Source organism: Nyctereutes procyonoides, unplaced genomic scaffold (genome assembly GCF_905146905.1).
Source record: "Nyctereutes procyonoides isolate TBG_1078 unplaced genomic scaffold, NYPRO_anot_genome, whole genome shotgun sequence".
Lineage (NCBI taxonomy): Eukaryota > Metazoa > Chordata > Mammalia > Carnivora > Canidae > Nyctereutes > Nyctereutes procyonoides.
The window spans coordinates 15306057-15321451 of record NW_026575021.1 but is presented as its reverse complement, the minus strand read 5'-3'; the positions used below and the strand labels follow the sequence as shown (position 1 = coordinate 15321451).

The window sequence follows — 15395 nt, the reverse complement described above, 5'->3', positions numbered from 1 at the left end:
AAACAAACAAACAATACTTATGGGAGACAAGACAGACATTAAAACAAAGACTAACAAGAGGCACAGAAGGGCATACATAATGATAAAGGAAACAAACAGGAGGATATAACACTTGTAAGCATCTATGCACCCAATATAAGAACAGCTTAATACATAAAGCAAATATTGACAAGCATAAATGGAGAGACTGACGGTCATACAATAATCGTAGGGGAGTTTAACACCACGTTTACATCAATGGATATATCATCCAGACAAGAAAATCAATAAGGAAACCACGGCTTTGAATGACACATTAAACCAGATGGACTTAACAGATAGACACAGAACATTCCATTCACAAACAGAATATACACTCTTTACAAGTGCACGTGGAACGTTCTCCAAGACACTGAAATCAGATCAAGCATCTTTTCTGACTGCAACAGCATGAAACCAGAAATCAATTACAAGAAAAAAGTTGGGGAAAAAATGCAAACTAGAGAAGGATAAATAATAGGTTACTAAATAACCAATATGTCAGTGAAGGAATCAAAGAGAAAATAAAAAAAAAAAATACACGGAGACAAATGAAAGTGAAAATGCAATAGTCCCCAAACTTTGGAACTCAGCAAAAGCAGTTGTAAGAGGGAAGTTTAAAATGTTACATGCTTACTTCAAGAAATAAGAAAAACCTCAAATACGCAATCTAACTGTATACCTAAAGAAATCAGAAAAAAAAAAAAAACAAATAAAGCCCAAAGTTAGAAGAAAGGAAATAATAAAGATCAAAGTGAAAAATAAATGAATTTTTCCTAATTTTTTGGGTCTCCTACTTCAATGAAACTGAGATGGTTCTTTGAAAAGATACACAAAATTGATAAATCTTTAGCCAGACTCATCAAGAGAGGACTCAAATAAAATCAGAAATGAAAGAAAATAACCAACATCACAGAAATACAAATAAGAGACTACTACAAAAAGTTACATGCCAACAAATTGGACAACCTAGAAGAAATGGGGACTTCCTAAAAACATGTAAACTTCCAAAACTGAATCAGGAAGAAACAGAAAATCTGAACACACTTATTACTAATAATGAAATTGAACTGGTAATCAAAAATCTCCTGACAAAGAAAAATCTAGGACCTAAAGGATTCACAGGCAAATTCTACCAAACACTTAAAGGAGAGTCAACACCTATTCTCAAACTATTAAAAAAAAAAAAAAAAAAAAAAAAAGAGAGAGAGAGAGAAAGAAAAGCTTCCAAATTCATTCTCCAAGGCCAGCATTACCTTTATACCCAAACCAGACAAAGACACTACAAAAAGATGAAAACTGCAGGTCCACATCTCTGATGAACATAGATGCAAATATCCTCGACAAAATGTTTGCAAGCTACATTCAACAATACATTAAAAGGGGGATCCCTGGGTGGCTCAGCGGTTTCACGCCTGCCTTTGGCCCAGGGTGTGATCCTGGAGTCCCGGGATGGAGTCCCGCGTCGGGCTCCGGCATGGAGCCTGCTTCTCCCTCTGCCTGTGTCTCTGCCTCTCTCTCTCTACGTCTATCATAAATAAATAAAAATAAATCTTAAAAAAAATACAATACATTAAAAGAATCGTTTACCATGATCAAGTGATATTTATCCCAGGGATGCAAGAAGAGCTCAATATCCATAAATCATTCAACATGATGCATCCCATTAACAAAATGAAGGAAAGGATAAAACCCATATCATCATCTCAATAGATGCAGAAAAAGCATCTGACAAAATTCAACATCCATTCGTGATAAAAACTCTTAGCGAAGTGGATTTAGAAGAAACATCATAAAAGTCATGTATGACAAATCCACAGCTAACATCTCCATAGGGAAAAGCTGAAAGCTCTTCCTCTCAGATCAGGAACAAGACAAGTATGTCCACTCTTGTCACTTTTACTCAGTAGAATACTGGAAGTCCTGGTCATGGCAATCACACAAGAAAATTAAATAAAAGGCATCCAAATTGGTAAAAAGTAAAACTATTTGCAGACTATATGATACTATATATACATATATATACATACTCATATGCATATATGTAGTATATATGCACGTGCTTACACACATGCTACACACACACACCCTAAAGACCACCAAGAAACTACTGGAATAAATGAAATGAGTAAAGTTGTAGAATTGTAGGATACAAAATACACAGAAATCTGTTGCATTTCTATACACTAATAAAGTAACAGAAAGAGAAATTAAAAGTTCTATTTGTGATGGAGCCTCTCCCCAAATACCTAGAAATAAATGTAAGGAAGTAAAAGATCTGTACTCTGAACACTAAAATTTCGATGAAAGAAATTGAAGATGCCACATATGGAAAGATATGCTATGCTCCTCGATCGGAAGAATATTTTTAAAAGGCCCATACGACTTAAAGCGATCTACATTTTCAACACGATGCCTAGCGAAATACCACTGGCATTTTTCATAGAACTAGAACAAAGGATCCTAAAATTCGTATGGAACCATAAAGGACTCTGAAGACCACAGTAATCTTGAAAAGAAGAATAAAGCAGGAGGTATCACAATCCTAGACTTCAAGCCACGGTACTAAGGTATAGTAATCAAAACAGCATGGCACCGGCACAAAAATACAGAGATCAATGGAACAGGGTGGAGAGCCTAGAAATAAGCCCACGCTTGTATGGTTAATTGATCTACAACATAAGGGGCAAGAATATAAGTGGGGAAAATACAGCCTTTTCAATAAATGGTGCTGGGAAACGAGACAGTTACATGCAAAAGAATGAAACTAGACCACTTTCTTACATCAGACGCAAAAATAAACTAAAACTAGATTTGAAACAATAAATATGTGTGAGAACTCCTTAAACAAAATATAGGTGGTAATCTCCTGGACATCAGCCTTCGCAACTTTTTTCTAGCTATGTCTCCTGAGGCAAGAGAAGTAAAAGCAAAAATAAGCTGCTGGGAAAACACCAAAATAAAAAGATTTGCACAGTGAAGAAAGCCATCAACAAAATGGAAAGGAAACCTAGTGAATGGGAGAAGATATTTGCAAACGACATATCCGACTGGGGTTAATATCCAACATATATAAAGAACTTACACAACACCATACTAAGAAAACAAATAACCGATTAAAAATGAGCAGAGGACCTGAATAGATATTTTTCCAAAGAAGACATACAGAAGACCAAGAGATGCAATGAGAATAGCTCAAAATCACTAATCATCAGGATAATGCAAATCAAACCACCATGCACTATCACCTGACACCTGTCAGAATGACTATTCTTGAAAAGACAAGAAGCAGTAAGGATTGGTGAGGATGTGAAGAAAAAGGAACCCTCATGCACTGTTACAGAGACTGTAAATCAGTGTAGCCACTGTGGAAAACAATATGGAGGTTTCTCAAAAAAAAAAAAATTAAAAATAGAAATACCCTGTGACCCAGTAATACTACCACTGGGTACTTACCCAAAGAAAAAGAAAACATTAATTTGAAAATATGCATGCATCCCTATGTTCACTTATTTTTAATTTTTTTAAAGATTTTATTTATTCATGAGAGACAGATACAGAGAGAGAGAGAGAGGCAGAGACACAGGCAGAGGGAGAAGCAGGCTCCATGCAGGGAGCCCGACATGGGACTCGATCCTGGGACTCCAGGATCACGCCCTGGGCCGAAGGCAGGTGCTAAACCGCTGAGCCACCCAGGGATTCCCCCACCCTTATGTTTATTGCAGCATTGTTTACAATAACCAAGATCTAGAAAGAGCCCAAGCACCCACTGATAGATTAATGGATAAAGAAGATGTGACACGTGAGCATGAGTTCACGTACATACACATGCGTACACACACACACGGGATATTACTCAGCCATAAAGAAGGATGCAAAAAATAAAATAATAAATAAAATAATAAATAAAATAATAAAATAAAATAAAATAAAATAAAATAAAATAAATAAAATAAAATAAGGATGCGATCTTGCCATTTGAGACAATATGGATGGACCTATGGGGTATTATGCTAAGTAAAAAAGAGAGAGAGAGAAAGACAAATAACATACAATTTCACTTATATGTGGAATCTAATAAACAAATTAGAAACAAAAAACAGAAACAGAAACAGACTTGCCGGTACAGAGAACAGGGGACGGGGGGGGGGGGGGGGAGAATGGGCAAAATGGGTGAAGGGGAGTGGGAGATTCAGGCTTCCAGTTATGGAATAAATAAATCACAGAGATGAAGGGCACAGCCTAGAGAATACGGTCAACTGTGTTGTAACGAAATCGTATGGAGGCAGGCAGCAGCCACGCTTGCAGCCAGCAGAGCATAACGTAGAAAGAAGCTGCATCACTGCGATGCCACCTGAAACTACTGTGACACTCACTGTGTGTCAACCATGTGTCAAAACAACTTTTTTTTTAAATTAATGAATATTATATTACATAAAATAGATGTTTTATGGGATTGAAAGTTTTAAACTCATGGGATTTTAGCGCCTGCCTTCGGCCCAGGGCATGGTCCTGGAGTCCTGGGATCGAGTCCCCTATCAGGCTCCCTGCATGGGGCCTGCTTCTCCCCCTGCCTGTGTTTCTGCCTCTCTCTCTCTGTGTGTTTGTGTGTGTGTGTGTGTGTGTGTGTGTGTGTGTGTCTCTCATTAATAAATAAAATCTTAAAAAAAAAAAAGAAACTGGAAATGACCTAAACACCCTAAATGTCACAGAAGAAATGCCAAGCTTTCATACAATTAATGATCTATATATGGATTCAACAAACAGTACCAAGTGCCCCTTCTAAGTTCCAGGCTCAGTTCTAGAGGATATAAATGGTGACAATAGGTAAAAATTCTATCCTTCATGCAGTTTACTATTTGATAGCCAAGGATGAAAAAAAAAAGATAAAAAACAATGTCAAGTATGATCTCATCTCTCTTAACACACTTATTTCTCCTATCCTGGAAAATAGCTGGAAAGGATATACGCTAAAATGTTAACAGTAGTCATATTTGGGTGGCATAGTTTGGGGTGATTTTTTTACTGTCTTCTTGACACCTGGTGCCGCGTGCGTTTTTTCCAACGAGCAAGTGTTACGCTTCTACGATCAAGAGAACAACACTAAGCTCTTCCATTAAAAACAAAGTTCAGAGTTATCATTCGTGTGACAAACAACCACGGAGGGCCACAGATCACTCAGTGCACACCGTCTGTTTTTTGTTTTTGTAAACCGCTCCCGCCGTGGTGCTTGGGCCCCAGGAGGAGGGTGTCAAGTAGGCCGGACTCAGGCATCTCTGGATCATCTTACGCCGGGATCACAAGATTCCTTTATCTCCTCAACAGCATCTGAGCTGCTACTACACCCCGGGCAAGGTTCTCCGTTCTCCGTGCCAGCCACGTATCAGCAAACAAAATAGACAAAACTCCCTGCCTCTAGTTTGGGGAGCTCACAATCCACAGAGGAGCAGCTTTGGAAGCCGTGGGCTCCGGCGAGTCGTGAAGAGTGAAACGTTGCCTCTACAACATCTACGTTCTCATGAAACGCAGTGGAGACAAACGCAGGCAGCAAACATCTCACCAACTGCAGAAGTGTACTCTGAGCGTGCAACCGTTCCCTCGGTCGTAAAGTAGGCCCATGATTCAATTCCGCTTTTGAAATAATACAAATGAAAACGTGAGTGACAGGCTACAGATGAGAGAACTCTGAAACCCTCTGGTGGTGCCCCACGGGTATCTCCACAATCACACCAAGCAGATGTGGATTGGGGATGCTCAGATCTGAATCCCGCGAGGCATCACTACCTACACCCGCGCACCCTCTCTCTCCCGATGCTGGGCCAGTTCTCAATCTCTAACCCATCCCCAGGCTTCCTTTGGGATCTCCTTCCTTCACTCCTTTGGGATCTCCCTCCTTCACACCTTTGCGTCCCATCACCCAACCAGCTGGCACGCAGCAGGCAAACAACACACGCCTGTTCAAGGGAACAAATAACCGTAGTCATCCTTCACCTCGACAAATGAAACTTCCTCCCTCAAATTTCCCTTTAACAATTCTTACAGAAACTACTTGAATGCTCCTTTTGTTACCTTTTAAGTAAATAAAACACGACATTCTATAAAATCGCAAATGTTTTAAAATTGTCATCTACGCAGACTGGTTTAGGAAAACAATGCCTAAAGCAACCAGATTTGTCAGTTAGCACATGATTTATACGACCAAATGAAACGTCTTACGTTTTAGCACGATCACATTCAGCAGAAGGAAATGCAAACTATTGGACACACACATGTGTATGTATATACTTCCTTAGTTTTGAATATTGTAATGATTTTGTGAATCATTTAGTAAATTGTAAGCTCTAGAACATTCCTTCATTTCAAGCCAGAGCCTTGCACAATCTGAATACCTGAAGGTGACTGGACCTGTTAGCTGCCTCCCCGCCCCCCACCAGCTACTCCTCCTTTTTCCCTTTAGTGCTAAAACCCTGAGTAACGGGCCCAGCCAGAAAACTACGCTTCCCAGCTTCCCTTGCAGATGGAAGCCAAAGTAAAATCAGGAGAAGTCTTTATGTGGCACTTCGAGGAATATCCTTTGGTCTTTCATCTTTCTGTTGTTTTTTTGTTTTGTTTTGTTTTGTTTTGTTTTCCCCATCCCTACCTGAAACTTTACCACGATGGCTGGAACCCCAGCAACTATGCTATGACTTCATGGAAGATGGTGAGGCCAAAAGGCATAAAGAACACGCCGCTCCTGACTCCAGGTGTCCCCCCGAGCTGACCTGCACCGCCTACCTCCATACTAGTTGTACAAGAGTGAGAAAATTTTGTGGAAACCACCATAACTTCAGTCCCTGTTTCTATTGCTCCTGATGTTGTATTCAGAGACTCATTTGATTTAACTGGAGGTAAAAGTGCAGAAATCCTTCAGAACGTCTTAGCTTTCTGCTTTATTCTGTTTTGCTTTCTGGAAAATTTATCTACTATCCGGGTTTTTGCTATTACCCTTGAACTCAAGACCTCCTCCCCCCGCCCCCTTTGATTTTGCCCACATCTAACCACCAGTTCTAAGTATCTTCAAAATACGTCCCTTTGGGTATTGCACAGTTACTGCTTCTTTTAGTATTGACCCTCCTTCTCAATTTCCTTATTTTTTTAATAGATTCTTTTTCTCCCATCAGGCTTAAGACTAAAGCAGAGTTCCTCAAGGTGCGTTTCGCCTACATCAGAACATCCTGGCGAGTTCAGGAAGCACGCAGATTCTCAGTTGTATTACAGATCTGCTGAAGAAAATCTTCATGCGTAACCCAGGAAATTGCAGTTTTAATGACATATCTGAGATCTCATAAACATTAAAATTCAAAATTACCGCTTGACAACTTCCTTTCACTTTAATCCATTTCTCTCCTGCTCTGTATTGCCTCAGTCTTAGGATGTGACCTTTGCGACCTCCTTTCCTACGATTCCTATGTCCTATGACCTCCACCCCCATAGGATTCCTTTTACCCTCCTGCCCCTCCTGCCTCGGAGACCTCTGCTGTGACTGTTCCCTCTGCCTGGAACACTCTTTCCCTGGATCTCCACAAGGCTAACTCCTTCATTTCCTCCATGTCGTCTTTTCAGTGAAGGCCCACCTAAGCAACCTACAAGCCACGTTGTTGTTCACCATTTTTTTTCAATCCGTTACTCTCTACCTTCAATACCCTCCCAACTATAGGGGGAAAAAAAAAAAGCAAACTCCTTTGGAATCTTGCTACTCAGACCTGAAGGCAGGGCCATGGAGCATTATCTGTTTGTCAGAAATGCAACCACTGCAGCCCCACCCCAGACCTACTGATTTAGGATCTGTACCTAACAAGATCCCCAGATGATTCGTGTGCACTTTATTTTTTTTATTAATTTTATTTATTTATGATAATCACAGAGAGAGAGAGAGAGAGGCAGAGACATAGGCAGAGGGAGAAGCAGGCTCCATGCACCGGGAACCCGATGTGGGATTTGATCCTGGGTCTCCAGGATCGCGCCCTGGGTCAAAGGCAGGCACTAAACCGCTGCGCCACCCGGGGTTCCCCCTTTTTTTTTTTTTTTTAATTTTTATTTCGTGTGCACTTTAAAGTTTGGGAAGCGCTCATCTCCAATTATTCCTCAATGAAGCGTTCACTGGGCAGGCTTCACGCTCCATGTCCTGACCTCCAGTGGGACCTATGTCACCCACGGCAAGCACAATGTTCTACTAATAACAGCTCCCCTTAGACTATTTATTCTTTATTTCACGTAAGTTCTTTCGCTCCAATCTGGATGTAAATAACTTGCACAGAGGACAGCCACGCATGTGGCCCATCTGGATTCAGGTAACAGAAGCCCATTCAAGTCACTTGAAGGGAAAAAAAGAGCTTATTCTAACAGTGCTTGGGAACAGGGACTAGAAAACTCCGGGAGGAAGGATTTCCAGGGTCGGGCTATCCCTTCTCAGCATCTGCGTGTCGGCCCCATTCTCTCCATTCAATCCTTTCTCTCTATTTTTATTCTGTTCACCGTGGTTCCTGCGTCCTCTGGTCAGCCTAGAGCTGCTTTCCTCTCCTCTACTAGCCTAGTCACCTCTGCCCCTTTCTGTTTCAATTTTCCCCCTCCATCGAGAGGCTTAACTCTTCCCACAAGAGAAACAATAACCACAAAGAATCTTTTTGAGCCAAACAACAAGGTTACAAGTGTCTGCGCCACCTATGGATTGTCTGCCCTGGAGTCATGAGTCATGAGCCCTTCCCAGTCCAACCGGCTGGGCCAAAGGGCTTGCAGTTCAGCACAAGGCCCTTTAGGCAGCAGGAGCTGCCAAAGGAGAATATTCCCTAGGAAAGAAAAGTGTGGGCAGGGCGGGCAGTGAGCCACATCTCCAGCCCACAGTGTCATTATCTACGCTGTCCTCACAAAGTCCTGGGCAAAATCCGGAGCACATAATAAAGTGAAACCAACCACTGTGGGAGGGAAGGGTCATTCACCGAGCTCCGCTACGCCCCTGACACCGTGCTGGTCGTACAGCGAATACAAAGACGAGAATAAAAACACAGTCCTCAGTTTTCCAGGTCTCTAGACCCAAATGTCTCACTGAACTAAGCTACTTGACCTTGGGCAAGCGCCTCCACCACCTGGGCCACAGTTTCTTCAACTATCTGATGAGACCACCTTCACTCACCTCCAGGAGGGTCCTAAGATTCCACTAGACAACCCCAGAGGGGGAAAAAATTTAAAAATGTTTTGAGAAATACACAGAACAATCAAAAACCATACTGCAGCCTTTAATACTAATAAAATCCTCTCACATGCCACAGGTTTTGCATTGTTTTCTGGTCCTTTCTCTTTTTTCTCATTTCCCACAATAGATGATTCATCAATGGCTGCTGTTTGGGGGGAAAAAAAACAATCCCGATTATCACCGCTGTATGTTCATTATCTATAAGGTTTACTGGGACAGCGGTTAGCAATATTCATGCATTTCACTCAGAGGCATGAAACAGAAGAGACTAAATTGTGTCCTGTGTACTTTTAAAAAATAACACTATCATTTGTTCACTCTTGTGTCTAAAGCTGTAACGTCTTGTATGTCTTGTATACCTTTTTCACTACAACACAAAAGCAAGAGGTATGTACTAAATTGCAGTGCAGGAACACAGGTCAGGTGTGATTCCTGCGTGGCCACCCACTCAGGGCACGTTCATTTAGCATCTCGTAAGTACTGTGATCCGTGAACCATACCTATTAGAATTCAAGGCCCCCATTTTTTGTCGCGAAGGTTCTAAGGAGGGAAAAAACAGTAAAATGGCCCTGGAGTCCTAGTCTCCTGCTGTACTGCTGTATCTTTTTTTTTTTTTTTTCTAAAAACCACTTTACCACCCGCCTCACAAGAAAGGGGGGAGGGGGGTGGGACCAAGGTAGACCAGTTCTCAGACACAGGTGTGCCCTTCCAGCCTCCGCAGGGTTCCGCTACTGCTTTATGGGACAGAAAACCAAGAACACAAAACTCTGGATTCGCACAGCCCTGGCTGTGCCCTCAGCAAAACCGGGAAAGCTTTCCGAGGGGCCCTCGGAGGAGCGGCCGGGGTGTCTCGGCCCTGAAGCCGCCGCTGCACGCGGACATCTGTTGCGCGGCGCTGGCAGGTGCAGCCGTCCCACAGCTGGCGGCGGAGGCCCAGCTCCCACCTGCGGGAGGCGGGGGCGCGGCTGGTCGGGAGGGCAGCAGGTGGCGGCTGCGGGCTGCGGGCTGCCGGCGGGAGCTGCGGAGGGTGCAGCGCGGAGCTCGCGGGGGGACTAGCGCGGGGGGGTCCTGCGCCCCAGGGGAGGGTGGCTGCGGGGGGGTCCTGCGCCCCAGGGGCGGGCGGCTGCGGGGGGGGGTCCTGAGCCCCAGGGGTGAGCGGCTGCGGGGGGGTCCTGCACCCCAGGGGCGAGCGGCTGCGGGGGGGGTCCTGCTCCCCAGGGGCGAGCGGCTGCGGGGGGGGTCCTGCTCCCCAGGGGCGAGCGGCTGCGGGGGGTCCTGCTCCCCAGGGGCGGGCGGCTGCGTGGGGGAGTCCTGCACCCCAGGGGCGGGCGGCTGCGGAGGGGGGTCCTGCGCCCCAGGGGCGGGCGGCTGCGTGGGGGAGTCCTGCACCCCAGGGGTGGGCGGCTGCGGAGGGGGGTCCTGCGCCCCAGGGGCGGGCGGCTGCGTGGGGGGGGTCCTGCTCCCCAGGGGCGGGCGGCTGCGTGGGGGAGTCCTGCACCCCAGGGGCGAGCGGCTGCGGGGGGGTCCTGCGCCCCAGGGGCGAGCGGCTGCGGGGGGTCCGCACCCGGGGCCTGCGGCGGCGGGGCTGCGAGCAGCCGGGTGCGGGTGCGGGTGCGGGGGGGGGGCGCCGGGGATCCGCGGGGCGAGGCAGCCCGCTGGGGGACGGGAGGCCTGTGCGCGGCGGGGGAGCCGGGTGGGCAGCGCGTGCGCTCGGCGGGCCCGGGCCCGAGGGGACGCAGCCCCCCGCAGCCCCCCGCGCATCCCCGCTGCCCCCCGCACCCCCGCTGCGGCGGCGCCACTCACCCTCGGCGCGCGAGCGGATCTCCGACACGGTCCTCCGCATGGTGGGCATCGCGGCCCCCCGGGCCCCGCACCTGCCGGCTCCGCGTCCTCCCCGCGGGCACCAGGCACTCGGCGGCCGGCGAGCGCTCAGCGGGAGAGGCGGCCCGGCCCGCAGCGGCGCAGGGGCGGGGAGGGGGAGGGGCCGCCGCGGGGAGGAGGGGCCGCCGCGCGCGCTCTCGGCTCCTGCGGCCGCGCGGGGAGGGCGGGGAGGGCGGGAGGGAGGGAGGGGCGCGGAGGGCGGGAGGCCCCGGAGGCCCGCCCCGCCCCCCCCGCGGACCGTACCATCCTGCGGGGGAGCCCCGCCCCGGCTCCCTGCGCGCTTCCACTCGGTCGGCCCGACCCCGGGGGGAGCGGGGGCGACGCCTGCTCAGGTCCCCGCCGCGCGCCGGGGAGGAGCCGCGAAGTGCCCCCCCCTCGGTCCCGGGCCCAGCGACGGGCTCTGAGGACGGACCCCTCACCCCACCTGCACCCCCGCCTGCACCGGCACCCCCATCACCCCCCGCCGCCCTCACCCCACCACCCCCCGCCGCCTCACCCCACCACCCCCGCCGCCCTCACCCCACCACCCCCACCTGCACCCCCACCACGCCCGCCGCCCTCACCCCCACCAGCCCCACCTGCACCCCCACCAGCCCCACCTGCACCCCCACCAGGCCCCCGCCGACCTCATCCCCACACGCACCCCCGCCTGCACCGGCACCCCCACCACCCCCCCGCCGCCCTCACCCCACCACCACCACTTGCACCCCCACCCCCACAGTCACCTCTATCCTCACCACCCTCTCAGCCTCACCACCACCACCTGCAACCCCACCCCACCCTCTCCCACCTCCACCTCCACCCTCACCACCATCACCCCCATCCTTACCACCCCCTCCCTCACTTCCACCCCTACCCTCTCCCCACCTCCACCCCACCACCCCCTCACCCCCACCCCCACCACTCCCACTCTCACCTGCACCCCCACCCTCACCCCCACTCTCTCCCCACCTCCACCGCCACCGCGCTGACCTGACGCTCCTCCCTCCTCCCGCTGCGCTCAGTGCCGCCCCAGGAAGCTCGGGAGGTGCAACAAATTCAACTATTGGGCCAGATAATTCAAAAATCACTATTTTGTTGTTTGGGGTTTTTACTTCAGTCAAACCTGCAGGCAGTGGGGACCCGAAGGGGGTGAGTGTCCTGCTAGGAAACCCAGGAATAGTACATCTCAACGTGCTTCCTGTCCTAGCGATCACTGTGACCTCACTCCCTTGTACTTTACATACTGAGGGCTACGCTAACGAGTCATTGAAGCAAGTACTTTTCTTTTTTTTTTTTTTTTTCCTGTAACCGGTTTTATCGTCGAGTTAGGATGTGAGGTTTTATGTGCGTTCTTGAGCTGCTGAAATGGCAAGAAGGAACAGATCAGAAGCGCTCAGCCTCTCCCCTCACCTTTGCTCTTCCTCCAGCACCCAGTGGCAGGGAGGCCTTACCTCCACGGAGGCCTTTTATGTGAACCGCTTGCAGATTCTGAAGGGAAAGATCTCTCGAGGTTTGACCGCAGGGATAAGTGATTATTCCCAAGCCTCAAGAAAAAAATTGAAATCTCCTAATAGCATCCTCTCCCCATTTGCGGCATTTCCTTTGCCTCCGCAGGTAAGTTAGCTCATCAGGGCTTGCCCCACATTAATACTCCCGGCAGGCGGTCAATGCATATTTATGAAGAGCCCACTCCACCTGGCCCTGATTCAGAGGCTGGGATTAGAACAAAGAAAATCTACCCCCAGTAGTCATGAAACACCAGCAAGGGTAGAGCAGGGCTCAAGATGAGGGTGCTCTGGTGATGGCCAGGGTTTGCAAGGATGTTCTTCTGAAAGTAAGAAACGAGCCCACAGTCCTGTTAGGACAGTTTCCACTAGCCATTTTTAATTCATCCAGGTCCGGAACCTCCTGTGTAAAGCAGGTGTCCTCCGGCTTGATGAACATGAGTCTGGAGCAAAATGAAAAAGGTAAGTACAACGTGGAGACAGTAAAAATAAACACAAAAAACCAACCAAACAAAAAATAACCCACCACCATCAACAACAAAAAACACCTTTAAAAGTGGCCAGAAACCAGAGATAATGTTGTGTTTTTATGATTAACATTTTCAGGAGTAATTTTATATAAAGCCGGAGCCAGTTTTTAATCAAAATCAGTGCACACAGGCTTGCCAGTTTTTGATTTATGAACAATCACCTCTGCAATTCCTAACAAGCCCTCAAATGAAGCTCAATTCTGCTTATTTACGAATAATAATTAACTGAAGGGAGTTCCAGAGATTACCTCTGTTTTCCATAGAGCGATGCATTTTATGTTTCTGGGTATGTGTGTGTGTGTGTGTGTGTGTGTGTCCCATTAACAAACCCATCAGCAAAATGGACAATGCTTGCCGCTCATACAGGAAATGACAACTGCCTTTCATGCAGAGATCGCTGCACGGTGTGGTCTGTAGCTCACTGCGCGTCCTCTCTCAGATTATTCTATCACTGTGTCCATAATGGTAAGAGTATCCGAACTAACTCAATTCTGAAAAACCACTCCTTCCTGATTGCTAGAAATCACACGCTTTTTTATTGGGACAGAAACCTGGTGGACTTAGAATATGACACTCATCTGCATCTGCTTGATTTCAAAGCCTTCTCAGATATTTTCATCTTCCATTGATGAGCAGAGTGCAGTGCCCAGTCCCTGGCAGGGAACTCTGGTTCTAGCAACGCGACCTTGTTGCAGAATCTGTAGTACGATTCGATTCGGATGTCAGCAAGACCACTTTAAAGCATTAGGATCCCATGACTACACTCCTGGCAGATTTAGGAGCAAGAGGGTTATTCAAGGATAGCTTCTCCAAGGACCAGGTTTTATCATCCTCTACAAGATCTATAGTAAATGCATAAAGCGTGTGAGACGCCAAGCCAGAGTGCTGGGTGACAAGGACCACGCACATGCGGAAGTTAACCAGCAGTGTAGACAAATTGCTGAGGCTTAACGTCCAGTAGACTACAGACATTGAGAGGAGGAGAGAGGCCAAGAGTGGAGATGATCAACATGATTAAGTTGGGCCTTAAAGTTGGAGGTAAGGCTGTGGAAATGAAAAGGAGACATTTCAGGAAGGAATGCTTGGCATATAGTAAATACTCAACAATGATTGTTTCGCCGATGTTTACGGTAAATGGAACGATGGAAAAGCATATATCCTTGGAGGAACAGAGAGATCAATATCTGACAAAGATTTTCCTTGGGAATCTCTACCCTTTAAATGGGTGAGTTGTATGCTATGTGAGTTATAGCTTAATAAAGATTTAAAAAAAAAAAGTCTCCAGAGTTGTCAGCCAGAAAATGACCAAATCCAGAAAGTCAAAAAGAGATGTCGGAGGATATTCCTACCTTGGTGGGTTTTCACTTACCTGATGTTTGCCTGAGTTGGTTGTTGTTTGGGGCCACCAGGCATTAAGAATTTGGTCTCCTTCGGGAGGAACTCATAGTCGTACAGATGAGAGAGGAATGCGCATGCATTTACTGATTTTCTGTGAACTTGCGGCCTCTACAAGGTGGAGTCATGCCTGCGAACCCCATTTAGGACCGAGGTGTGGAAAGTTGATTTCCAGACTCTCGTAAAATACAGATGCTGCATAGTGTGGGCCATTATACTCTAAATTCTTTTGCAGATACACAAAATAACCGGATAAATTAATCTTTAATTGTAGATAATTCCATCCTTTAGCTTAAAATTGAGCTTAAAATATGACTTAAAATTGCAAAGCTCTCTGGTGATTGTAAAACAAAAGATGCTTATTAACTTTGGAGCATGTCGGTGTTCTGCTGATTCAACAGATAGTGTAGGGTTAAGATATTATATTATTAGATTTGTAAGGCGTGTTTCCCAAGTCTTCCCATCTCACTTGCTCCCTTTCTGTCACCATCCCTTACATTCACACCCCTCCGGTAAACCAGCAAATTCTTTAGGCTCCGTTTCCAAAATATATCTCAATTCTATCTGCTTCCGTTCATCGTTGCCACCATCGTCGTACAAGTCACCACGATCTCTGACCTATCGTAACCTCCAAACGGGATCTGTCTGCCCTTATTCTTGTAGCCCGTTCATCTTCTAGAAGCCATGGTTATTATTTTAAAACACAAATCAGGGGGGAGGGGCAAGATGGCGGAAAGAGCAGGGTCCCCAAATCAACTGTCCCCACCAATTTACCTCGATAACCTCAAACTCCTGAAAATTTACTGAATTCGGCTGAGATGTAAAGAGGACCAGCTGGAACGCTACAGTGAGAAG

The 15395-nt window shown here is 47.1% G+C and overlaps 1 protein-coding gene across 1 annotated transcript in view; it reads right to left on the bottom strand.

The window, feature by feature from the left end:
- ATP8A1 (ATPase phospholipid transporting 8A1) overlaps positions 1–11191 on the bottom strand; it is a 223531-nt gene extending 212340 nt beyond the window's left edge. Inside the window, exon 1 of the mRNA XM_055339524.1 lies at positions 11051–11191. Within this exon, the coding sequence (XP_055195499.1) occupies positions 11051–11099 (49 nt within the window). The 5' untranslated portion in view covers positions 11100–11191. The remainder of the gene's footprint in view (positions 1–11050) is intronic.
- Positions 11192–15395: the final 4204 nt, after the last annotated feature.